This window comes from Sciurus vulgaris (genome assembly GCF_902686455.1).
Source record: "Sciurus vulgaris genome assembly, chromosome: 6".
Classification (NCBI taxonomy): Eukaryota; Metazoa; Chordata; class Mammalia; order Rodentia; family Sciuridae; genus Sciurus; species Sciurus vulgaris.
Window position 1 is genome coordinate 35,438,049 of NC_136466.1, and position 26,919 is coordinate 35,464,967.

Below are 26,919 nucleotides of genomic sequence, written 5' to 3' on the forward strand. Positions count from 1 at the left end.
TCATTCTTTTCTATTCTACTGGTCTATAGAACTGTCTTTATGCCAACACCACACTGGCTTGATTTTAACTTTGTAGTACAATTTAAAATTGGGAAGCAGGACACCTTTAACTTTTTCCTTTTTTGAGATTTTTTTGGCTATTGGGGATCCCTTGAGATTTCATACAAATTTTAGTGTGGAGTTTTCTATTTTGGGGAAAAAGAGCATTTAGGATTTTGATAGGGACTACAACAAATCTCTGGATCACTTTAGGTAGAATTGACATCTAAACAATCAGAGTAATTCATGAACACAGGATGTCTTTCCATTTACATGTTAAGCATTTCCACTCAGAAAATCTGAAATCCAAAATGCTCTTAAATTATGTGCTCAAAACAGTTTGAAATTTGGAGCATTCTGAATTTCATATTTTTGGATTAGGGATACTCAATCAATAAAATGTATGTAACTATCCCCGAATCTGGAAAACTCAGAAATCTGAAACACTTTTAGGTCCTGGGCACTTCAGATAAGGGGTACTCAATCTGTATTTGCACCTTCTTTGATTCCCTTTAGCAATTTTTTTGAGTTTTCAGGGTATAAGTCTTTCACCCCTGTGGTTGTTTATTCTTAAGCGTTTTACACCTTTTAATGTTACTGTAAATGGAATAATTTTTTTTATTTTTTGGATTGTTAATGGTTAGTGTATAGAACATATTTTGAAGGTAGGTGCATTACATGTGGGGTGTAAGACAGAGAAGAGGGTGAAGATAACACCGTGGTTTGGGGCTTAAGCAGCTTAGAAAACAGAGTCACTATTTTAATGACTTGGGGATGATGCAGAGAGAGGTTTAGAAGTAGAAAGTGAATCTACGGCTATCCTGAACTTGCCCAATCTCATCTGGAAGTAGAAAGTGAAAATTCAGTTTGAATATATACTATTTCCACAAATCGTTTTAGATTTCCCCCACAACCCACAAACCTTAGGTAGTTTCCACACATATGGGCTGATCATACTCTGGAGAATATGCAAGACAGTTGGATTCTGTGGACCTCAGGGCTTTCCCCCCGTTTTCCATTTCTCTCCTCTTTCGTAATGTGTTCTAAGAATGTTAGTCATCTTGTTCTCCCGAATCTCAGCTCTGTCCCTTCCAAAGAAGCAGGTCACTATACTCTGCTATGGCCCTCTATATAGTCACCTTAAAACTCTATCAAGACATTTAAAATGGACAATCCTAGGGTCTTATTTGTTTCCCATTTCTCAGGAATCTATGGTCGTTGTTGCCTAATATCTAATGTTTTGAAGTTGTTTCATATTTTGTTAATTTCTTCTTATTAACTGTTTCAGGTAAACAAGTTCATTATTACATCTTAACCAAAAGCAAATGTCTTTAACCATACTTTTAAATTTAAATACCATTTTTAAGGGACAAAATTTGGTTATTTGTCCTACAGAACATCCCACATTTTAAATTGGCTGATTACTTTTGGTGTTAATTTATTTGGTCCATTTCTTTTTTTTTTTTTTTTTTTAGGTGAAGCCTGTGGCGATGGGGTTGTCTAGACTGAAGTTAATTTGCTTGATTGCAGTAACAATTCCACACTGTACACACATACAAAAACATAACCTTGTACACTGTCAATATGAACAATTTATTTTTGCTTATTAGCCTCAAAGTTGTGGGAACTAAAAATTCTGGAGTGATAGAAATGCAATAATATCAGTTTTGCTTGGTGGTTATATAAACATGAAGTATTTCTCAAGATGTACTGAATTATACAAATATTGGACCATTTGTTAAAAGATTTTATCTTAATTTTAAAAAATTAAAAATAAAATTAAACTACTTCTGTAAAATTCAAAACATGGAAAAAAGGAAAAAAATTATGGAAATCTAGAGAGTACTTTCATGACCTCAGATCAGGAAAGAAAGAATTTATGAATCAAGACACACACATACACATACATACCAGTAATGATAAAGGGAGAGAGGATAAATTTGTTTTCCTTAATAAGGAATTTCCCATCAAGGCCAGGCATGATGTCACACACCTATAATCCTGGCAACTCAGGAGGCTGAGGCAGGAGGATTCTAATTACGAGACCAGCCTCAGCAACTTAGCAAGGCAATAAGCAATGTAGCAAGACTATGCCTCAAAATAAAAAAATAAAAATGGCTGGAGATGTGGCTGTGGCGCAAGGGTTAAGCACTCCTGGGTTCAATCCCCAGTATGTCCCCACCCCCCACAGAAGGACTTCCAATGAAGATACCATAAGGAAGACAAGCCAGAGGATATTTTGTTTATACAAAGAACTATTAATATACCAATATTAAGAAAATAGCAACTATCTTTCACATTAAAATGAAATTTGGAAATCACTTTGGTTATTTAATACAACTAAGGCAAAAAAAAAAAAAAACCCAGAGAGATATTAAGTGACTTGCCCAAAACAGAATAGTGACAAAAACTAGCCTGGAATCCCACTTAGAACAACGAAATCAATCATGCTGTGACATTAACCATGACAAAGTCTTCAGTCAGCTGAAAATTCTTGCTTACACTAATGATTGTTTCTTTGCATTGAGAAATGGAACATTTGGTATCCTTTGCCTTGGTTGGTTGACCAGGACATAGATTATTTGATGTAGTATGTTAATCCACCCAAACAAATGCTATACATTTCAGTTTCCTGGGTAACCACATAACTTTCACATAATCAGAATATGATTAAAAGAGAGAACGGTATTGCTCAGCCATGTCAACTCATTCAAATGAGCAAATCTTAATATAATCCATGACCTTCAGTCCATCAGAAGTCTATGGACAGCACCAACTAGAACATGAAACAGTAGCCCAGGCATAATCTAACGGAATCTGTAGGGATGAAATTCAGAAATCTCCATTTTACACAATTGGATCTTTCTTTACAGACTGCATTTTGATTCATTGTACACAAATGGGGTACATCATTTTGTTTCTATGGTTGTGCACAATGTAGATACATACCATTCGTGTAATCATACATGTACATAGGGGAATGATGTCTGTCTCATTCCACCATTTTTCATTACCCTCCCCTCTCATCTCCCTCTATGTAATCCAAAGTTCCTCCATTCTTCCCTCAGCCCACAACCCTTCACCCCCATTTTGTATCATCATCCATTTATCAGGGAAAACATTCAGCCTTTGGGTTTTTGGGATTGACTTATTTCACTTAATGTGATATTCCCCAATTCCATCCATGTATCTGCAAATGCTATAATTTTATTCTTCTTTATGGCTGAATAATATTCCATTGTGTATATATACCACAGTTTCTTTATCCATTCATCTGTTGAAGGGCATCTAGGTTGGTTCCACAATCTAGCTATTGTGGTGAATTGAACTGCTATAAACATTGATGTGGCTGCATTACTGTAGTAGCCCATTTTAAGTCCTTTGAGTACACAATTGAATTTTTATGCCTAGTAACACTGAGGAAATTCTATTTAACTTAATTTTCTAGGAAGTTGTGATTTATCTTCTCAATCTCATATTAAGTGATTGCTTCCTTGAAAGGTTATATTTAATGTATTATATTCTAGAACTTAAACAACAAACAAAATTTGACCTTACAGGATTTTACAACTGAATTCCTGGTTTTCTCAGGGCTCTAGCTACTCTGAATTACACATTGTTACAATTGCAGGAACATTAAAAACCAGTCAATCCAGGCTCATCATCTGATCCACGAGAAAACTAAAGCCCAGAAAGGATTTGGAATATTAGCAAATATTCCAAAATCTAAACAAAGACTTATTTACATGGTTATACAAAAAGTTAGTGTCTGTTCCCACACCGACAGAATTCAACTGTCCGGGCCTAAGGCAGTGATTTTCTTTCTAATGAATAAGTGTGTTCAAGATCTAGAAGGTAATTGATGGCGAAATTTGAGTTTTTGTGGGGGTTGTTCCAGAAAGACTATGATTTGATTTTAAAGGTACTTAAGTTTAGTCACTGATTCTGCTACTTGATCCTTTCAGTCCAAAACTACATAATCTTCCAATTGCCAATATAATAAAATGTATTTTACTGTTTTATTCATATATCGATTTAGTTTTATTTTTAAATGTAAAAATATGGAACGCTTCACGAATTTGCGTGTCATCCTTGCGCAGGGGCCATGCTAATCTTCTCTGTATCATTCCAATTTTAGTATATGTGCTGCCGAAGCGAGCACTATTTGGTCCATTTCTTACACAACTTTTCTTAGATTCAATTGCTTTAGCAAGAATATCTCCTACTGAGTGATAGCCTGATGATATTAAGCAAGATTAGTGTGTTCAGGTTTTGTCAGCCTGGTTCATCCATTTTAAATCTCACATGAATATTGTGTCCGATTTTAGCAATCATAAATGATCTCTAACTAAACCCATCATCTCATTAATAGTTGCAAAATGGTGATTTTCTATTTGTAGCATTCATTACTTGAAATTCTTCTATAAAAAATTTTCCCTCATGAACTAATTACCATTCAATAATCTGTATAGAAAAAACAGAATTTTTTAAAAAATGTGATTTTCAGAGTAACAAGCTGGTCCTCTAATAATCTCTAGTTCTAAATCGAAGTTTTTTTTCCTTACATGCAGTAATTGCCTCAATTGCGGATATGGAGAAGTCCTTTAAGAGGACAATTTATAATACCACCAGTATGGTCTTAAAACCTTCTTTGTTTTATGACAGAAGATCTACTTTATACATTTTCAGCCTTAAATTTGTAGTTTTTTCCCCCCAAGGATTGCTAGGTTCCTTTAAGTAGGAAGTGACATTTAAAGACAACCCTAGAGCAACCTAAAGGTGAAATGGGGTGGAGCAGAAATTCATTATTTTATTGAGGATGTACAACAGCAATTTTTGTTTTTCTTTTCTTTTTTTTTGTGGAGCTGGGGCAGGGGTGTCAAATTCAGGGTCTCAAACATTCTAGGGAAGTGCTCTGCCACTGTACTGTATCTCCAGACCCCCAAACAGTATTTTCCCAAATTCCATCATTCCTTCAACATTCATTATCATTCTTCTATAAACAGGTATATTCATTGTTTCTGAATTGTCATGGCCATGGACAGAGGAACTCTTTTTGAAAAAAGAAAAATAAGCTGAGTATTTATACTGTTATTTCCAACTAAAAAATAAAGTTATAGTTATTACTTAATTTCAGCTTTTTTTCTTAATCTGAAAATCCTTGGTTTCTAGTATCATTAGACAATTACATTTTTGCTTTAGCCTACAATATATACAATCGTTTCAAAATAATAATCACTATAACTGCTAACAATAAGACTATTAAATGCAACTTACTTTTTAGAAATTCCTATACTATATCCCAATAGAAATGTGCCATTAAAAAAGTTACTGTAAACAATTTCTCTGTGTGTCACTATCTTGAAATATATTCAGATTTATTTTTTTCCATTTATTTTGATGATTAAAAACAAATTACAAAAAACATGTTTCCAAAGTCAAAACTATAAAATTAGGTACAGGGAAATCTCAATTTCAGCTCTATCTCTTCCTCTTGTTCCTTTCCCCTCAAAGTAATAACTTCACATGTTTTGTTTAACACTTACATTGTTTCTTTTGAAATTAAAAATATGTAAGTATGCATGTATGCAGTCACATGTACTGTGTATATTCATAAATATAAATACATTTTCCACAATCCCCCTCCTCCTCAAAATAAACTAGTATACCAAAACATTTCCCCCCTCATAATATACTCTAGAGATCACTACACAGAACATCATACAGAAACCTTTAGAACTCTTTATTTCCCCCAGCTATAAACTACTCCACTCCATTCAGAGTATTTCATTGAATAGAGTACTGTTTTTTATTCAGTTAGACCTCTACTGCTGGACACTTGGGTATTTCAAGTCTTTTGCTATTATAAATAGCACAATGATATCTTGAACTAGAATTTCTTTGGGGAAATTGCTAAACTTAAAATTTATTTTTTCATATTCTTTGATTTCTAAATTTACTTTCAGGGATCACTTTTCATTCTCTTTTAAATTAGATCAAAGTTTTTTTTTTTTTTTTTGCTGGACATGGTGGCACATGCCTATAATCCCAGTGGCTTGGGAGGTTGAGGTAGGAAGATCACAAGCTCAAAGCTATGCTCAGCAACTTAGTGAGGTCCTGTCTCAAAACAAAAAATAAAAAGAGCTGAGCTGAGTAGTAAAGCATCCCTGGGTTCAATCCTCAATACTAAATAAATAAATAAATACAAAATTTTCTGACCAAAACAAATAATATTACAATGAATAGTCTTATGTGTCTTTTTTTTTCATGGGGGGGGGGTACTAGGCATTGAACTCAGGGACACTCAACCACTGAGCCACATCCCCAGCCCTATTTTGTATTTTACTCAGATTCAGGGTCTCACTGAGTTGCTTAGCACCTTGTTTTTGCTGTGGCTGGCTCTGAACTCTTGATCCTTCTGCCTCAGCCTCCCAAGCTGCTCACATTACAGGAGTGCACCACTGGGCCTGGCTGTCATTTTTAATTTTTGTAAATTTATAAATTTATGATCAGGCTAGATTCCTACAAGTGAGGTTACAAAGACAAAAGAAAACCATATATGCATTTGTGCTAGATGTTATAAGCCCCTGTCTCTTTACTCCAAGAGCCCATTATCAACATAGGAGAATGCCTGTTTTCCCCACCACCTTGCCAAGAGTTAAACTTCAGAACATTTTTTTCTCTGTCAGAATGATCAATTAAATATGGTATTTCTGGCCTATACCCAAAGGACTTAAAATCAGCATATTACAGTGATGCAGCCGCATCAATGTTCATAGCTGCTCAATTCACAATAGCTAGATTGTGGAACCAACCTAGATGCCCTTCAATTGAAGAATGGATAAAGAAATTGTGGTATATATACACAATGGAATATTACTCAGCCATAAGGAAGAATAAAATTATGGCATTTGTAGGTAAATGGATGCAGTTAGAGAATATCATGCTAAGTGAGATAAGCCAATCTCAAAAAACCAAACGTCGAATGATCTCCCTGATAAGTGAATGATAATATATATTGGGGGGTGGGAGGGAGGCAAGAAGGGAGGATGGATTGTACAGATGAAAAAGAGGGGTGGGGAGGGGGTGGGGGAAGGTAAAATAACAGAATGAGACAAACATCATTACCCTATGTACATGTATGATTACACAAATGGTGCGATTCTACTTTGTGTACAACCAGAGAAACAACAGTTGTACCCCATTTGTGTACAATGAATCAAAATAAAAAAATAAATAAATTGTATTTCAGTATGGTTTTAAGTCATATTTAACTTATGAGGCTAAACATCTTGTAACTTTTTAAGAAATATTTGCATTTTTTTTAGTGATCTATTTGTTATTTTCTCCCACTTTTTTATACCAGGTTTTCAGTATTCTTTATATATCAGCGCATTAATCCTTTGAAGTCACAAATACCTTCATCTAGTTTGTTATTCATTTGCCTTTTGATTTTTATTGTTTTTTATTTTAAAAATTGTAACAATCAAGTTTACCAATTAAAAATTTCACTTAATTTTGAGCTGTAATTTAGAAAGTTTTTCAAATTTTCTAGCATAAATGAAAATTTAGCCCATGTTTTCCTCTAACATTTGGAGGCTTATTATTTATTTATATATTTTTTAGTTGTAGATAAACATAATACCTTTATTTTATTTATTTTCATATGGTGCTGAGGATCAAACCCAGTGATTCACATGCTAGGCAAGCACTCTACCACTGAGCCACAACCCCAGCCCATGTAGGCTTATTATTTATAATCACATCTGACTCATTTAAAATCAATCCTTATGTATAGTAAGGAACTGATCTAATTTTCCATTACTGAAAAGTCCATCTTTACCCACTGCTTTGGATGATACTTTTTACTATATACTGTACTGATTTTCATGAGTTATGTCTACTGGGGGATTTTTCCATCTTGTTCAATTAGTGGACACTTTCATAGGTTGACTTTTAACATACTTTTAAATAAGATACTTCAATACATATCATAAAACTTGGTCTGGCTACCATATACTATAAAACTCAGTGTGGCCATCCATCATTGTTTTTCTTTTTCAGAGTTTTCCAGCTATTCTTAACTATTTATTCTTCCATTTTGAATTTTATAATTATATTTTCTAGCTCCCCCAAAATATATGAAGGTATTTTTATTGTGACCCAGACAAACTTATGAATTAACATAGGAGAAATTGATATCTTTATTATATTGACTATTTCTACTTGATAGGAAAATGGTGTCTTCTTCATTTGAGTATGCTCCTGTGTCTTTCAGGAATATTTTGTAGTTTTCCTCATATAGGTTTTACACAGTTCACCATCCATCCAATCATAAATGGTGTCTTCCCTTTCACTATATCTCCTGATTATTTCTGCTTGTTAATTTTGTATCCTGCTCCTTTACTATATCTTTTTTCTGTTTTTAGTAGTTGATTCTTTTAGGTTTTTTTGCATAGGTAATCACACCACCTGAAAATAGAGATGCTTTTCCAAGTCCTATACCACTTACTGTTTCTCTTTATCTAAAAGCAAGGGCTAATACAAGGGGGAAGAAGAGGTAATAGGATCTGAATTATAACAAGATAAAGTCTATACTCATAAAATTATGTCAAAATGGATTCTACTGTCATGTGTAACTAAAAGAATCAATAATAAAAAAATGTTAAATAGTAGAGCAGATCATGGGTATCTTTGTTTTGTCCTAACTTTAATGGAAATGTCTACGCATTCATCCATGAATCTGCTGGCTTTGAGGATGAGTGTGTGTATGTTTGTGGTATCACCTCAAGAGTTTAGGCTGCCCGACTACCCTCTGTTTTTTCTGAAGCACCTTAGTGGATCTTCAAGTTTTGTTTTGTTTTTTTTCCCCCCATTTTACTTGCTTATAGTCTGTGGTACCATCTCTGCTTACTAGTTGTTCTCAGATTTATTTGCTGAAGTTTCCATTCAGCATGAAGCCTTCTCCTTTCGATGGTACTCATGATTTCTAAGTTTTCTGATTCTCAGAATTGACATAACTCTCTCTCTTCTTCCCCTGGCCACCTTCCTTAATGCTGGTGAGAGCAGCAGTTTGGAAGGTTCACGTAGATGCACGTATAGCATATAACTAGACAGCTTCCACCAGTGGGATATATAATCCTTTCCATTTTTGAACATTCAAAATCTGTGGCAAAAGTGAAAAACATCTCTGTATTTTATGTTAATTACAAATATCTTCATTGTGATAGTTTTTCTCTGAACTTGGCTTCAGTTTTATTACCTTCCTCTGGATTATCTCTTAAGTTTTAAATATCTCCTTCAATGCTTCAATGCTTCATCACTCTGTGATGAATATATTTCAGTTACACTGTTTATATATATAAAATTTTTCTCTCTCATTCGAATCTATCTAAAAGTCACCATTTTTTTCCTTCTTGGTTCTAGTACTGCTTGAATCCTGCTGATTCTCAAATACCTACAATGAAGTATAATTTCCTTTCATGAATTTACTTCTAATTAAGGTCTCTCACCTTCACTTAAACACCATGCAATTAAGTCCCTGTTTTTTAAGATGTGATCCATGAGGCAAATGCACTGAATTGAATGAATTGAATTGGGTGCCTAATAATATGAAATAATGATATTTATAGTAAGATTTATTCAGTATATAACACTGCAAGATACTGTTCTAAGTCCTTCACATGTACTGATTCACGTAATCTTTACAATTACTTTATGAGAAACTTAACAACATTATCCCCATTTTGTACAGAAAGATTAAGCAATTTCCCCAGATCAAAAGCTGGTTAATTAGAACCTACCCAGACTTGCTGAATCAGACTGTGTGTGTGTGTGTGTGTGTGTGTGTGTGTGTGTGTGTCTTTGTCTGTATCGGGAACTTGCAATTATAAAAAGTGCTTCCCTCCTCCAAAAAAGAAAAAAAAAAAGTGTTCTCGCATGGTTCTTTTGAGACTGTGATACTGTGAAATAAATATTTGGTCTATTTTATCACGATATAAAACTCCTAAAATCCTTGGAATCTTCAAAGCGGTGTCTTTTGTATGCTAATGAGCTAAATGATGGCGGACAAACATAGATAGTAACAGGAAGGTGAATCGTCAAAGGTAAGACTGACAAGCTTTGAGGGGTAAGACTTTGAGACATGACCTCCAAAGTGGTGAGGGTGGTGTACCTCAAAGGTTAAACTGCTTTACCACGATGGCCAACAATTCAATTAGTCATAGCTATGTAATGAAGCATCCATAAAATCCCAAAAGAACTGGATTTGGAGAGTTTCTGGATGGCAAAGATGTAGAAGGTCAGAGGTAACACACCAGGAGAGGGCTCCACGCCAATTCCCATATAATCTTATCCTATGGATCTCTTCATCTATATCCTTTTAATATCCTATATAAAAAAACTGTTAAATGTAAGTAAATGTTTCTCTGAGTTCTGTTAATAGCTCTAATAAATTAGTTCAACCCCAGGAAAAGGTGAGTCTGACATACAGGTTAAACAATGTGAGGCTTGCAAATGGCATTGGCAATCAGGAGCAGTCTGGTGGATGATACCATCTCCAGGTAGACAGTGTCAGAACTAAATTAAATTAGAGGACATTCTGTTGGTGTCCACTGAAAAACTGGCTTGCTTGGTACATGGGAAGCCCTACTACATCTGGTGTCAGAAGTGTGTGACTGGTTGTGAGAGTATAGCAGGAAAACCTCTGCTTTTGGGGGGCTGGGGCAGTATCAACACACTCTTATTCTCTGGTACATACTTTCCTTTTGGGGGTTAGTTGGGGCTAGGGACCAAACCCAGGGCCTTGCCTATGCTAAGCAAGTGAGTTACATGCCCTAGCCCCATTCTCTGTATTTCCTTCCTCAAGTAATAAAACTTCAAGTTTCCACCATGCCACACACAGGAGGTAGAAATGTCAAAAACACAGAAGTACCTCATTTTACAGAGGAGTAAAATCAAGTACCAGGGAGAGCTCAGATAGTCTCTATACAACTAGTTAAATATCAGGATTAGACCCCTAGGTCCCCTGGTTCTCTAGCCCAGTCCCTTTTACACTGTAAAATGTTTTAAAACTTCCTATACGATAGAATCTCAAAAGAATTGATTGCTGGGGGGGGGGGTGTGTCGGAATATCTTATTTCACTTGATCAGAACTGACAAATATACCAATGAGAACATTATTCTATATTTGAATGCCAAAGGTAAAAAAATGTCTTAAATTGGTAGAAAACAATTTAAAACAACTGCTTCATCTAATAGGGATAATTTGTTCAAAGCTCACTAAATGCAGAGTACAGGACACTAATGAAACTCATCTTCTTCCCGTAATCAGAATTCTCCCATAGAAACAGCATTAGGTCTTTATCAACATATAGATGAATTTCTCTTTTAAAAATTGGTGAAATCCAGGTGCTGTGAATATATTTTTTTCCTGACTGAGAATGTCTTGTGATCTACACCCTCCTTCATTCACTCTCTTACCACTACCTTCCCCCCTCCTTTTTGTGTCAAAAGAAGTGTCTCTGGCTCTTTTCCATAAGCCATCTCCCTGTGCCCCAATCCTTCCCTTTAGCTCTACATTTGCTTTTGTTAATATTTGTCTTTGCTTACAGTTCTTCCCTCTTAAGCAGCCGGCTTCCCATGTCCCCAGCAAACCTTGCCCATCAGAAAAAATCTTCTATCACTCTATGGCTAAACTCTTCAGCATGTGATTTAAGCCCTTCATAGTCTAGTGTTAATTTACTCATCTAATATTGGTTCACAGTTCCCAGCCTCCTCCCTACTATTCCTAATGTTCTGCCATTCAACTCTCCTGTCTCCTTTTATCTATCCTCAGCTCTGTGGAAAATGATTTCTTTGCCTGGCTTTCCTCCCAATCTCTGTCTGATGAAGGCATATCCTTTTTTGAACCTCATCTCAAATATCACCACCTTTTTGGTGAAGTGTCCCTGACTCACCTAGGGTAACTTAATTTTGCCCCAAAAGAGAAACACTTATACCGCACAGAATTTTGACGAGGCCTGTCTGCTTTCCCGATAGAACGTAAGCTCATTCTTTAATTCACTAGTGACGTGTCTAGACATGTGAAATCCCAAGGATCCAGAAATTAACATCGTCAAAACATTTTAATCTTGAGAGGAAACTCTTTGCTAAAATCAATCAATCAATCTTAAGTTCTTGCTGTAGAACATTTAGAAGGCATAAAGTCTCTGCATATGGAAAGTGTATGTTTATTTATGTAAGCTGATTACATAGCAGGGCATGAAAAAGAAGTATTTGTAATATTTTTAAAAATTAGTGAAATAATAAACTCAGTTCAAACACCTATTCTTTCTAGTTCTTTAGAATTGTTGCTCCCTAACAAACAATAAACAAAATTCACTGTATCATGCAATAATGACAAAAATAGTCTGCCTTTCTTGACCATATCTTTTTTCTAGAGAAAAAGTCTACATGATATATATAATACTCCTACTTATCCCCCAACTTGGAAAGAAAAAATTTTTGAACCCATAATTTTTCAAAGATTAAATGTATAAATACAAAGTACTAGCAAGTATTCGCTTTCCTGTGACACAGGAACATTTGGTATACATCTATATTTTGATGCAAGTACATTCTTCTTTTGACTACTCATTGAACTTTTAAAGTGAAAATAGGTAATAAAATTATATTTAATTTCACTAACCTGAGAGATATTTACAAAGTCTAGGATACTGTATCCACATGTTAAAAAAGTTTTTGTTAAGTTTTAAATATCTTAAAAATTATATGCATTTTTACAGGAAATTTTCATGAGATTGTCTAAACTTAAGAGCCCATTAGGTTATAACAATTTTTATATCTGCCCTTTTCTTCAATGGCCAAAAAAATTTTTTCATTGTACTAGGAATCAGATTTGGGTGCTTTGGGACTAAAAGTGCAACATTAATCATAGAATTGTTAAAAAAAAATAACTATCACTGACTTAACTTAGAAAGTGACATTACACTTAAGTTTACCATTGGCCACCATCTGAGTTATTTGTGCCTAAACATAGAATTCTAATATATATTGTAACAGTTTTTCAGGAAGAACAAACCACAGACACTTAAGCAGTAAACTAAAAGCAAAAGCATTAGATTTTCATATCACACGTAATATGAAGTGTTACAATTGTGCTTACATTGTGCTTAGAGAGTTATTTATAATGCATATTCTGTAGAAATAACTGCTTCATTATAACATTTTTTGGGGGAAAATCAGAGTCTCTTTCTAAACTCGTTGTTTTTCCTTGGTACTAGTTCTGGTCTCTCTTTTAAAATAAACAAAGGTTTCAACCAGTCGAGTTGCTGTCATCTGCTTATTAAAGTTTAATAAGCTAAGCTTTTTAAGCCACATAAAAATTTCATCAAGTATTTCTCAATGTTAGGGAAAACGGAAGGAAGAAAAAAGGTCAGAACATCACTTTCCACTGAAGCACTGTCTGGAGAGGGATGCTTTGAAAGAAGCCACAAAACAAATGCTAGGGAAACAAGCTCTGTTTATGGCCTGTGCCAGATGGTGACTGCATTTACTCCTTCATCACACACAGGCCTCTTACTGGGTGCTAATTAAAGCACTATCTTCAAATAGCAGGCTCCTGGGACAAACATGAGTTTTTTCCAAAGGTCTCTGGAAATGCTACATTCAGTTTATTACTATAGGCTTTCTGTCAAGCAACTCATCATTTTATTTTTAGTATTTCATATGGCAACATATTTTTTAAAAATATCTTTAATCTGGTTTTTAAAGTTATATGGCATATTATAATAAGGAAAGAGGAGGTGGGCTATCCAGGAACCTTAAGACTTGAAGAAGAAACACAGGGTGCTGAGTTCCTTGGGCTTCCTTACTGCCTCCCATATATTCCAGACAATGTGCTACAGAAGCCTCCAAGCTGTAACTGCCAACAGGAACAGATAAAGCTAAGAAAAGCCTAACTCCTCAAGTCAAAGTACCAGGAAAAAGATGATCTAATGTCAGAAAACTTTCTGGGCAACACCTACTCTACTCTAGCCAATGCCCAGAAGAAAATCACACTACTCTTCATACCCTTTTTGTTCCATCAGCAACCAGTGGAAAGGTAATTTCCCAACCCAGCTTCTCATGGGCACAAGCTGATTGCAATGATCCAACATTTATACAATGCTCCACCCAACAGTAGAACACACATTTTTTTAAGTACCCATGAAACATTCACCAAGACAGACTATATCCTAGATCATAAACCAAATCTTAAGAAACAGAAAAAGAATAGGAATCAAAGTATTTCATAATGATCATAATGGAGTCACTAAGATAATAGTGACAATAACACTAAGATAATAAAAAAAATCAAGTGGATATTAAACACATTTCTTTTTGTTTTTTTTTGGGGTACTGGGGATTAAACCCAGGGACACTTAATCACTGAGTCACATCCCTAGCCCTTTCTAATGTTTTGTTTAGAGACAGGGGCTTGCTTAAGTTGCTTAGGGCCTTGCTAAATTGCTGAGGCTGGCTTTGAACTTGTGATCCTCTTGCCTCAGCCTCCCAAGCCACTGGGATTATAGGCATGTGCCATTGTGCCCAGCTGAACACATTTCTTAATAATACATGAGTCAAAGAGGAAATCTCAAAAGAAAAAAATACATAGAACTATTAACAATTTAAAATGTGTAGGGCACAGATAAAGAAATGCTGAGAAAAATTTATAGCACTAAATGCATATATTAGAAAAGAGAAAAGGTTTCCAATAAACAAACTACAAGCTTAAATCTAAAATGTAAAACTATAAAACTTTTAGCAAAAATAAAAGAAAATCTTTGGGAAACTTAGACTTAGACAGGGTTTTTATTTTTAGATTTGACACCAAACACATCATTCATAAAAGGAAAAATTTATGAATTAAGCTTCATCAAAATTAAAAATTTTTGCTCTTCAAAAGACCCAATAAAGAGGTTGAAAAGACAAACTAGACTGCAAGAAAGTATTTGCAAATCACACATCTGACAAAGGATCTATATCTAGAATATCTAAAGAACACCTAAAACTGAGCAGTGAAAAACAATCCAGACAGAAAATGGGCAAGAGACATAAATGGACACTTCACTAAAAAGGATGGCAAATAAGCACACGAAAAGATAATCAACTTTGTTAGTCATTGGAAAAATGCAAAAAACCAAAATTATTAAAACAGAAAAAACTACTGATACACACAAGGTGGAAGGACCTCAAGGGAATTATGCTTAATGAAGAATTCTAAATTCTAGAGGTGAAGTACAATATAAATCCATCTACATAACATTCTTGAGATGACAAAGCTGTAGAGATGGGGAACAGATTAATGGTGGTGAGGGGTTAGGGAAGAAGGTACTATGGCTATAAGAGTAGCACAAGGAATCCTTGTGATGAAACTGTTTTGTATCTTGACTGTGATGGTCACACGAGTATAAGACTGCACAGACAAACACACAAACACACACACAAATACAAATTAAACTGGAGAAATCTTAAAGAGTACAGTAAATGCAGTAAGATCATTGGATTATGTCCACATCAATTTCTGGATTGTAATACTTACTATAATTAAGCAATGTTATCACTGGGGAAAAACAGATCTCTGAATTATTTCTTGCAAATGAATCTTCAATTATCTTAAAATAAAGCTTAAAAAACTGCAAAGGGGGCTAGGGCTGGAGCTAGAGTTCAGTGGTAGAGTGCTTACCTCACACGTGTGAGGCACTGGGTTTAATCCTCAGCACCACATTAAAAAAAAAATGAATAAATTAAGATATTAAAAAAATGCAAAGGGCTGGTATTTCTGAGAAAGTGCACATAACCTGAACATAATCATGAAGGAATGTCAGACAAACTCAAACATAAAATCTGACCGTCTTTGCAAATGTCAATGTCCCGAAACAGTAAAAGACATGACAATGGAATGCAATGAACAATCTGATCCAATCAATCTGGGTTTTTTTTTTTTTTTTTTTTTTCCTATCAAAATGGACATTATTGAGCAGTTTTACACAACTTAGAAAAAGGTCTGTAGATCAGATAGTGTCCTGGATCAATGTTAATTTCCTGATTTTGGTAATCATACTATGGTTATACAAGAGCATGTTTTTGTTTTTACTAAATATGCAATGAAATATTAAAGGTAGGGGCCACCATATCTCAAACTTACTCTCAAATGGTTAAAATAAAATACATACATAGAAAAGAAAATAAAGCAAAATTTTAAGAGTTGGTTAATCTGCATGAAGGGAATACTTTTGCATTATTCTTGCAACTTTTTTTTTGTTAAGTTTGTAATCATAAATAATAAAACTTATTAAAATAAAAAAATTCAAGGTGTACTATATACTTCACAGAGCCTGGCATGTATATGTTCAATAAACTGTAGTTTTCAGAAATTTCAAAGGTGGGTGTGGCTGAGTGGTAGAGATTTCACTAGTACAAATGTGGCCGTGGGTTTAATTCCTAGTACTGCAAAACAAACAAAAAGAAATTTCCTAACTATTTTCAGATGAAGAAACAATTTGAGAAGCTAAATAAATCATCCAGAAAGAAATAAGTAAACTGATAGTAAGGTAGGAATTTGAACTCAGACCTCTTCCATGCCAAAGTCTGTACTCCTTTTGTAAGAATAAGGAGAAATGAAAATTCCAACTCCCCAATAGGAATTCATATGCACTGTTAGAACAAGACAGTACTATGCAAAACATGGTTTCTCTCTAAGCAATTTACTTCTTAGGCTCCTACAGGAAAAGCCTAGGACAGTGACAACTCAAACTCAACTCTTAGGGTATCACACAAACTAACAAACCCAGAGAACCACCGTCTCTCTAGACCCTCCACTCCAGAGAACTGCCTCTACAGAGTCTATTCATTTAACCAGAATTCATTGGCCCTGAGGATGGTTAGATTGATAGAATTTCTAAAATGACCATTCAGAGAGATTTCTTCTATTGTTCTTCCCCACCTCACCCTTACCCCATGTCTGAGTTTAAATATGACAGGGAATTTATTTTTTAATTGATTTCTTTCCTCCCAAATAGGTAACACATAGTTCAAAATTTATGTGGAAAAAAGATTCACATGGAAAAGGGTACAGAATAAAATCTCCTCAATCCTCCCAGCTCTCCTCTTATGACAACCAAAGTTACTAGTTCAAAATTGTTACTTTACCTGTGTAACTCTATATCCTGTACAATCAGAAGAATGAGAAGTTATACTCCATTTATGTATGATGTGTCAAAATGCATTCTACTGGCATGTATAACTAATTAGAACAAGTAAGAAAAATAAAAATACAACTTTGTGATACTTCTCCAAATGAAAATAATTGGTTGTATCATATCATGACATTAAATATCTAGCTAATCAGAATATTACCAATGATAACTATAAATATAACAATTTCCCCTTTTAGGTATTTAAAATATCAGTATAGATATGTTTTCAATGTATTACAATGTCTTAAGGTTACAACTTGGTTTTTAATGAAAAAAAAATGTTGCAAGATGTGTGATCACAATAGATGACTATGGATTATGGCTGATAAGAACTATGGTGGTAGAGTTATGGCGGTAGAGTACTGGTAGCTCACCTGGTTCCTGTCACGTGCATTTGTGTACCTGATCTTCTGAATGAAGTAGAATATGAGCCATGCTGAAGAAATAATCATCAAAACAATAAAGGATATTGACACGAAGACTAGAGAACCACGGCTGAAGTTCTTTGGTGGCATTCGAGTTCCAACAGCTATTGTCATTTGTACAGAGATGTTTTTCTCCAGATAACTCAAAATATCCTTACCCCTCAATTCTGTTATCATGACAGCAATAATATCTCCAGTGCCTGTAATGCAAAATAAATATATATACTCAAGTGACATTTGGAATTTTTAGAAAAATCAAATATACAGATATGTCCTTTAGTAAAACTACTATAAATTTTGCTAATTGGAAGAGTTTACAGATTAAGCTTTTCAACTGAAATAAAGCTGCAGTTGTGTATGCAGGTACCAAGTGGGACCAAGTTGTGTAGTACCCAAAACTTAGACGTAAGGCAGAAAATGCTGCAGTGTTAAGAACCATAGTAAATTGTCTTAAAGACAACTACATTTTAATACAAACATTAAGCCAGCCAAATGTGACAATAGATAGTAACATAGCATGATACAGAGCCATAGAAATGAGATAAGATCATGGTGGGTTTATATTATAAAACCTTTTCTATCTTAAATGGTCTTCAGAAAAGTACTGTTAGATATAGTACAAGTAGGCATTTCTTGCATTCCTGAAGTTACTATGTGTAAAACTAGCACAAGGGATAGAAAGAAGTACAGACATGGAGCTTTATAACATCACGGAGACTTATGACATATGCCTGATAATAAAACTACAACAAGTGTCATACCTTTTACAAGAAACACTTCAAACTTACTTTAGTCCTATATGTAGACCTGGCCAGAGTAAAGCTCCTTTCTAGTTCACTCCAGAACCCTTTTGGAACTCAAGCCCTTCTTGAGTCAGATTCAAGTTTCAACATTCTGGACTAGTTTGGCATCAAAAATCTCCAGCTTTTAATAGCTGTCTAGAGGACTGTCACAGCCACACATAATGTAAGTTAACTATAATAGTGGTCTTAAGTTGACTTTCTAAGTCACTTAGTCCTTTCCTTCTCAATTTCCAGAAGCTGGAAGACATTTGAGGTAAATTAACTACCTCTCCTGTGGATAGCATAAAATCTCTCTCCCTTTCCTTCTACACAAAGGAAATAGCTTCCCAATTTAAGGAAACAGGGAAGCTTGTCTATCACTGATCTGTTAACAACCAACCTTTTATAAAGCTACTTGTGGGTACATGCAACTTTTACAATCTGATTTCTTCAAAGAACCCCTAAGAGAGATTGAAGTGTAGAAAGGGAATAGATATTTTATTTGAGAAAAGAGAAAATTATAATTACATATTATAATATGAATAAGGTTTGTGTATGTAAATGTAAACCAGAAAACAAAACAACCCTTAACACTTGACTTTCAAAAGTTTCTTTGATGAGTAGTCAAAAGACTACATGAGACAGAAAAAAGTTCAATAAAAGAAAAATGTAATCCAGTGGAACATATATTTATATATTACCTTATTCAAAATTGTTTCAGCCACTTTATCAGAACAGCAGTTTATCAGAATACTGATTAAAAATCCATAAACAAAAAGAAAACTGCAAAATTAAAGCAAGCCATACAATTAACATCTAATTATCTTTCTGAAATGAGTTCCAGTTAGTAAATTAGAAAAAACATAAAATAATGCTAAGTCAGTTTAAATTTCCATCTAGAAACCTTAGGTTTGTGCTTTTAAAATGTTCAACAGGCAAAGATCTGTGGTATAAGATACCAGGTATGGCTATAAAGTAACTGAGACGGATCCCACAAACAACATATGACAATCAGTCTCATTGCTTTATAATCACACCAGGTACAAACAGTTTTAGAAACCAGTTCTGAGGCTCCCTCTTGAAGACTCAAGCTGGAAAAGGAAGAGGGAAAGCTGCACAGGTAGCTGAGGTAATTTCTTTCAAAGAACACTAAACAAACGCATTAACTAATTTCAACAAGAAAGCTGTTTGGGAAAAGAAATGTTTAATTATTTCAACCATCCATTCAATAATATTTATTGAGCACATACTATGATCAAAGATCCTTTCACTTCTTTTTTTAATTTTCCTTTCTCTTCTTAACAGAGTAGAAAATTACATTTTTCTTTTCTTTTTTGTGGTACTGAAGATTGAACCCAGGGGTGCTCTACCACTGAGCTATACTATACCCCCAGCCCTTTTAAATTAAAATTTTAATTTTTTTCAAGGTCTGACATACATTTTTTTTTAATTAGAGCTTTATGGTTATACATATTAGTTGGGTTCATCCCTACAAACTCATACATTTAATTTTTATTTTAAGATAGGTTCTAAGTTGTTGAGGCTGGCTGGCCTTGAATTTGTGATCATCCTGCCTCAGCCTCCTAAGTAGATAGGATTACAGATGTGCTCCACTGTGTCTGGCAAAAATGATCTATTCTTGATGATATGAAAATTGCATCTGCTTTCAGGAGGTCAAAGAAGAATCTTAAAAGGACTAGAAAGAGGAATCAAACACAGGCATAGTTTCATCACTTTAGCACAGAGGAGACTGGGAAGAGTAATGGCAAAGTAGATTGTCTCTACAGATCCAACAAAATGAAAAATAATTGCAATGGGGCATCAGAATACCACTGAAGGACTAGGTTCTTAATTGTGTTAGGTTTTAAAGCCCTTATAATCTGATGAGTTATATAGAGGACTACCCCTCAAAGAAAAGCCCTGTGCTTTTCCATACCTAAAGTCCAATTTAGGATATATCATTTTGAATTAAAAGATTTGGAGAGCCTTGGCTCAGTTTCGAGAAAGACATTGCTGCTAGAAGAAAGTTAACCTTCAGGATAAAACTGGGTTAGATCAAGCAGTGAGTGATTATTAAGGGTCAACTAGAGTGTAGTGATGTAAATATTCAAGTAGAGATGTATTAAGACCTTGGTAAACAATGCTTACATAAATCATGGATATGGCTTCAGCATCCCATGCATTTCAACATATCTGACAGTATCCATTAATTTATCAGAGATGATCAATGAAATTGAAAACCTATTTGTGAGCCAAGCAAGGTGGTGCATTCTGTAATCTCAGAGATCAGGAGGCAGAGGCAGGAGGATTGAGAGTTCAAAGCCAGCTTCAGCAAAAGTGAGGCACGAAGCAACTCAGTGAGACTCTGTCTCTAAATAAAATACCAAAAAGGACTGGGGATGTGGCTCAGTAGTTGAGTGCCACTGAACTCAATCCCTGCCCACCCCCGCAAAGGAAAAAAACTTATCTGTTATGGTTTGGATTTAAAATGTCCCTAAAAGCTCACATGTTGAAAGCCTGGTCTCCAATGCAGCAAAATTCTGAGGTGGAGTTTAAGGTAATGACTGAATCATGAGGGCTCTGACCCCTTCAGTGGAATGTGATTTAACCCCATGAGAGCTGGATGAACTACTGAGAGGTAGGACTTAGCTGGAGGAAGCAGGTCACTGGGGGTGTGCCCTAGAAGAGTTTATCTTCTCCCTGGCCCCTTCTTCTCTCTGCTTCCCAGCTGCCATGAGATGAGCAGCTTTCCTCCACCATACCCTTCCATCATGGTGTTCTGCTTCACACCAAGCCCACAGAAATGGAGCCAGCTGACCACGAGCTGAATCCTCTAAAATTGTGAGTCAAAGTAAACCTTTTCTTCTCTAAGTTGTTCTTGTCAGATATTTTGGTCACAACAACAAAAAGCTAACTAACACACTGAGTCTTGTTACTTCAATAAATAATCCTATTCTTTCCTCTTTTATTTAAAATAATTTTCAAACCCACGGAACAGTTTTAATACTATGTGAATATTCATGTGCTTTTTATTTAGATTTTTCAACTAGTAATATTTTGTCCTTTTTATATATATTTAATTTTTGCTGAACCAATGAAGAGTAAGTTGCAAACAATAAAACATTTAATTCTTAAAAACTTCAACAGTATCTCCTAAGAACAAAGGTATTCTAAATGCCCAGAATTTGTTTATTTATACTTGAGATATTTAACTCTAACAACACTGTTCTTTTTTTTTTTTTTTTTTGGGAAATCACATAAGGGAGTTTATTAAGCAAACAAAGTATCTCCCTGTAGGGTAAGGGAGAAAATGAGAGGAAAAGAAAGGGTATGAGAAAGGGCACGTGCCAGAGAGAGTGGAAAAGTGAGGAGGATAGAGAAAGTGAGTAGGAGAGAAGTATGAGAAAAGATGGCGGGGTAGCAACCGTGAAGCAGTTGAATTCCACCAGGCTAACAGGGGACCAATAATGGAGAAGGATAATTGCAAGCTCACTGATGAACCAATAGCTAGCTAGGATGTTCACAGACTGACAGTAGTTGGGAGGTGGGGAAATGGCTGCAACGTAAAGGGCAGGGGGAGCAGCTTTGTATATTACATTCCCCCGTTTCTGTTTTTATAAGAAAATCTTTTGTTCTCCAGTTTTTTTTTGTTTTGAAGCCTTCTCTCCCCTTCCTGCCTAAGTGACTGGGGCTGTTTTTGCAGGTGACATGTAAAAAGTCCATTATCCCAGGGGCAGTCTTCAACTTCCAGACTTCCAGAGGCAGTCAGTTTTCATGGACTTTATTTCCTCAATTTGACTGAGCCCCTATTTCTACACTAACTGCCCGTCCCCAATTCTGGCTTCATTCACCCTTCTAATTTTAGGAACTCCTTTGCTATAGGGAAAGGGGGTCGATGACTGCTCTGGCTTCTTTGAGCTAGAAGGGGGCAACGTGGGGCAAGCAGTTGGAGTTCCCTTTATAGAAATTGGGTCAATTGAGGGGTCCATGGTAGAAGTCCGGTTGGGGAAGAGCAGGTTGTAAAGGCAACTGGGGATGGGTGCTTCTATGAAAGAAGAACAAAAAGACATGAGTACAATCTGAAGTCCGGTGTTGCATGCAAAAAGCTGAGCGTCTGGGCAAATGGAAGGTGGGGCTGTGTCCGGGGGGCACTGGGGCTCAGTTGGGGTTCCACTCGCTTAGGAAACAGTGGAAGAACCCATCCTGAGTCACGGCAACAATGTAAGGAATCCCACAAAAACCACGCTGGACATGGGAAATCACATAAGGGAGTTTACTAAGCAAACAAAGTGTCTCCCTGCAGGGTAAGAGAGTAAATGAGAGGAAAAGAAAGGAAATGAGAAAGGGCACATGCTAGAGAGAGTGAAAAAATGAGGAGGATAGAGAAAGTGAGTAGGAGAGAGAGAAGCATGAGAAAAGAACAACACTGTTCTTTAATATATAGTTCATATTGAAATATCTCTGAGCTGGTCCTAGTAATTACTTCCACAATTGTTTTGTTTAGTTTTATATCCAGGTTCCAATCAGGCTGTGGGCACTGTGCTTAGTGTTCATATTGTATTAGCCTCCTTTGATCTAAAATAATTCTGCAAGTTATTTTGGTCCATTGTTCATGACACTGTTCTTTCTGAGGAGCTCAAGCCAGAGGTTTTGAAAATGTTCCTTAAGCTGGATTTGTCTGATTGTTCCTAATGATTATATCTCCAAAGTAAACATTTGATAAGATAGTTATGAGGTAATACTATGTCCTTATTTCTCAGGACAGCATATCAGGAAGCACATGGCAGGTTTTACTTTTACTGCTGATGGCAAATTTTATGACTTGGTTAATCTTGTAATCACCAGATTTCTCCACTGCAAATGAATGCTTTTCTCTTTTTAATTAATAAGCAATCTGCATGGTGATACTTTCATATTGTGTGAATGGGAAGTTCCTTAATAGGCTTTCACTCAATATTCTTAGTATCTGCTGATGCTCATCTCAATTATTATAATGGCATTTGCAAAAGTGATTTTTCTAATGCTATAATTTCTCCTACATTTTATAAAATGATTCTGTAATCAGAGCATTAACAACATGTTCTACTTCTCTCTTTTCCTGTTAAAGACACAGAGCTGCTGGGAGGGCAATTTTTCTGTAAACCAGAGCCCCACAATTCCCAGCAAAAACTATTTTTCAATGAGGAAAAAAGACCAGTGGAAAAGTGTAATACTCCTATAATCCTGACTACAAAATCAGTTTTGAAGGGCCAATACAGTAGCCTCAGAATTAACCTCCTTTTGAGCTCTGGAATCAGAAGATCTAGGTTCAAATTTCGACATGATATTCAATCTCTCTGAATTCCAGTTTCTTCTTTCAAAGGAGGTACAAAATGCAAAACTTCAAGACAGATGCTCAGTAAATACTAAACCTTAGTGAGCTATCCAAATTGTTATTATTCACAGAAAGCAAAGAAAGGCATTATGGGAAGGAAAACAAAAGCCCCTACCACAGCATTTGGGACTCAGTTCCTTCTCTTCAATTCCCCCTTTGAGCTCAGGTGTCTCAAAGAAATTGTTGGTCAGTGTCTGAAATAGAGGCTTCTGCAATCTAAGCAGAAAGGAAGAGTGAAGTCAGGAGGAAAAAAATTGGAAAAAGATGGAGAAAGGGTACAATGAACTAGAAACTTCAACACAACAAAAAGGCAGGAGGAGAGGGGGAGAATGGGCAGAGGCAATGACAAGAACAGGACATTGAAGTTCAAGACCTGAGATATGACATTTCAGGGAGATGATGAGGCCCAGATGAGCAGCTTATAAAAGAGAGGTTTTGGTCAGAAGAGAGTCACAGAATCTTTAAGTAAAAAGAGTTTGGATGTGTTATCAACCTTCAACATAATATAGGAAGGGCAGGGAATATAGCTCAGTGTTAGAGTGCTTGCCTAGCAAGTGTAAGGTCCTGAGTTCAATCTCCCAGTTCTGCCAAAAGAGAAAAAGACAAACCTAATGTAGGACCTATTCCCCCACCCCCATAAATTATTAACACTTTTTAGATGGTTCTATCACTTTTAAGACAAGGAGGGTCTTCTTTAAAACTAAAATATTTGTGGAATGGAGTATTTATTTAGTCTCAAAGTACCTCCCCACAGATTTTTTATTAACTGCAAAGGGGAAGTGAGCAGCTTCATGGTGCAGATGCCTGGAGAACATCACTTTGACCAAATGATCAAAGTGAACTTCATCAGTAGTAGCACGGATCAAAACTGTGCACTACTGGTAGTATAAACTGCAAAGAGCACAGCATCACTTCTGTGATGTTACTACCAAAGGTGCATGACCTGAATCCATCTGTGGGGAAATAACTTCTACACAATAACTAGACTGTGATCTTCAAAAGTGTTCAGTTTGTGAACTTCAAGGAGAGACTGAGTGATTATTCCAGGCTGACAGAGACTAAAAAGACATGGTCAAGTGCAGCTGAGTGATTGTGATCCTGACTGCTACAAAGGACATTATCGGAAAGATTGGGAAAGCTCGAGTAGATTCTGAAATTAGATAATGTAATGTAATGTATCCATTACTGATCATTTCCTGATTTGGGAGGTAGTATTCTGTTTATGAATTTTTTTTTTTATTTGTAGGCAAATACATACTGAATATCAGGGATGAGGAGACATCTGGCCAGCAATTCACTCCCAAAGGTTCTAAGTTCTAGGTTAACTTCCAACTTTTCTGTCAGGTGCAGTGGTACACTCCTGTAATTCTAGTGACTTAGGAGGCTGAGGCAGGATTGCAAGTTTGAGGCCAACCTGGGAAAGTTAAGGAGACACTGTCTCAAAATAAAAAATTAAAAGGGTTGGGGAATAACTCAGTGATAGAGTACTCCTAGGTTCAATCCCCAGTATGTATGTGTGTGCATATCTGTATGTGTGTGTGCATTTTTTCCAACTAATGATAAAGCTCTGGGAATAGTTAGTATGGGAAAAAATAACTTGAATGGGGTCCAAGGGAAGATGTCTTTGATTATTTGAAGGACTGTAAACAAAGAGAAATTTTCATTGTTTCTGGAATATACAACTTGAGATTGGATTGGTTTCTTATATTCATTGACACCTTACAATTTATTGACGGGGCTTTTTTTCTTCATGATACATAAAGTAATGATGCACCTTACAATTGGTCATATTTTGTATCATCAGTAGATGAAATACAAGTTTTTCAGTGCTGCTTTTCCCAGGATAGGACCAAAAGCCATGAATGGGACTAGGTAAATACTCCACTTCTCATTAAACTTTCAATGTACCTTTTTACCTTTTAGATAAATATGAATTCGTAGTTTCTATTTAATACAATAGGTTAAAATAGTTACTATCATATATAATCACTTGAATGCCAAAATTCCAAATAACAATTGATAAACTGTTGACAGAGTTTTTTCATCTTATTCTTTTCTGGACATTAATTTAAAAAATATTTTTACTACAATAAAATGCTAGAAATGAATACAATTCTTCTGATTATAAAGAACAGCATGAGACCAACATCTCCAATAACATATCTGATTATGTCCACAGGGATATAGCCCAAGATTCAAGTATGTTTTAGCAGCCACGTCACACATGAGCCAACAATAAGTTCACAAGACTTAAAGGGTCTCAGGAATTTCTCACTCATATTTTTATTTATACCAGATCTTCAAGAATCCTTGTTACTTTAGTAAAATTCTTCCATTTCTGCATTCTAAGTTTTTTCCCCGCCACGGTACTGGGGATTGAACCCAGTGCTTTACATATACTAGGCCAGTGCTTTACCACTGAGCTACATCTTCTGTCCTTTTTATTTTAAATTTTGAGACAGGGTTTCTCAAGTTGCCTAGGCTAGGCTGGTCTGAAACTTGAACTCCCCCTGCCTCAGACTCCCAAATCTCTGGGATTATAGGCATGCACTACTATGCAGGCTTCTTGTAAAAAAAAAAATTTTTTTTTTTTTTTTTTTTTTTGGTATTGGGGGTTGAACCCAGGGCCTCATGCATGCTAGGCAAGTGCTCTACAATGAGTTACATCCTCAGGCCTTCTTACAAATTTTTGAATAAAAAATTTTATATGGATTGGGAAAGAATGGTCAAGTACAGTTAAACATTCTGACCAGGGAAGAGATAACTGAGAGGAAAGTAGCCTATATATTAGCTTGCACACCCAGCACACCATAACTATAAAAAAGACCTTCATGTTTGTTATGTTTCAGAGTCTACAAAGTCCAAGGACTCAGGGAATGGAATATTAAGTTAATGGACAGAACATTTAGTGGACATAGGATGTTGGGAGCCAGGTTTCTCACTTTTGGAGTGATAGTTTTGAGATAAGACAAGGAGGAAAGCGAGAACTATCTATGCGGTAATGGATTAGAGTTAGTAACATGTATTAACTCATTCTTGGCTTAACATAGATACAGATG

The 26,919-nt window shown here is 35.5% G+C and overlaps 1 protein-coding gene across 4 annotated transcripts in view; it reads right to left on the minus strand.

The window, feature by feature from the left end:
* RNF130 (ring finger protein 130) overlaps positions 1-26,919 on the minus strand; it is a 126,061-nt gene that overhangs the window by 56,878 nt on the left and 42,264 nt on the right. For all 4 annotated transcript variants that reach the window (XM_079144199.1, XM_079144200.1, XM_079144198.1 and 1 more), the window contains exon 3: positions 17,654-17,904. In XM_079144199.1, the coding sequence (XP_079000325.1) occupies positions 17,654-17,904 (251 nt within the window). The remainder of the gene's footprint in view (positions 1-17,653; positions 17,905-26,919) is intronic.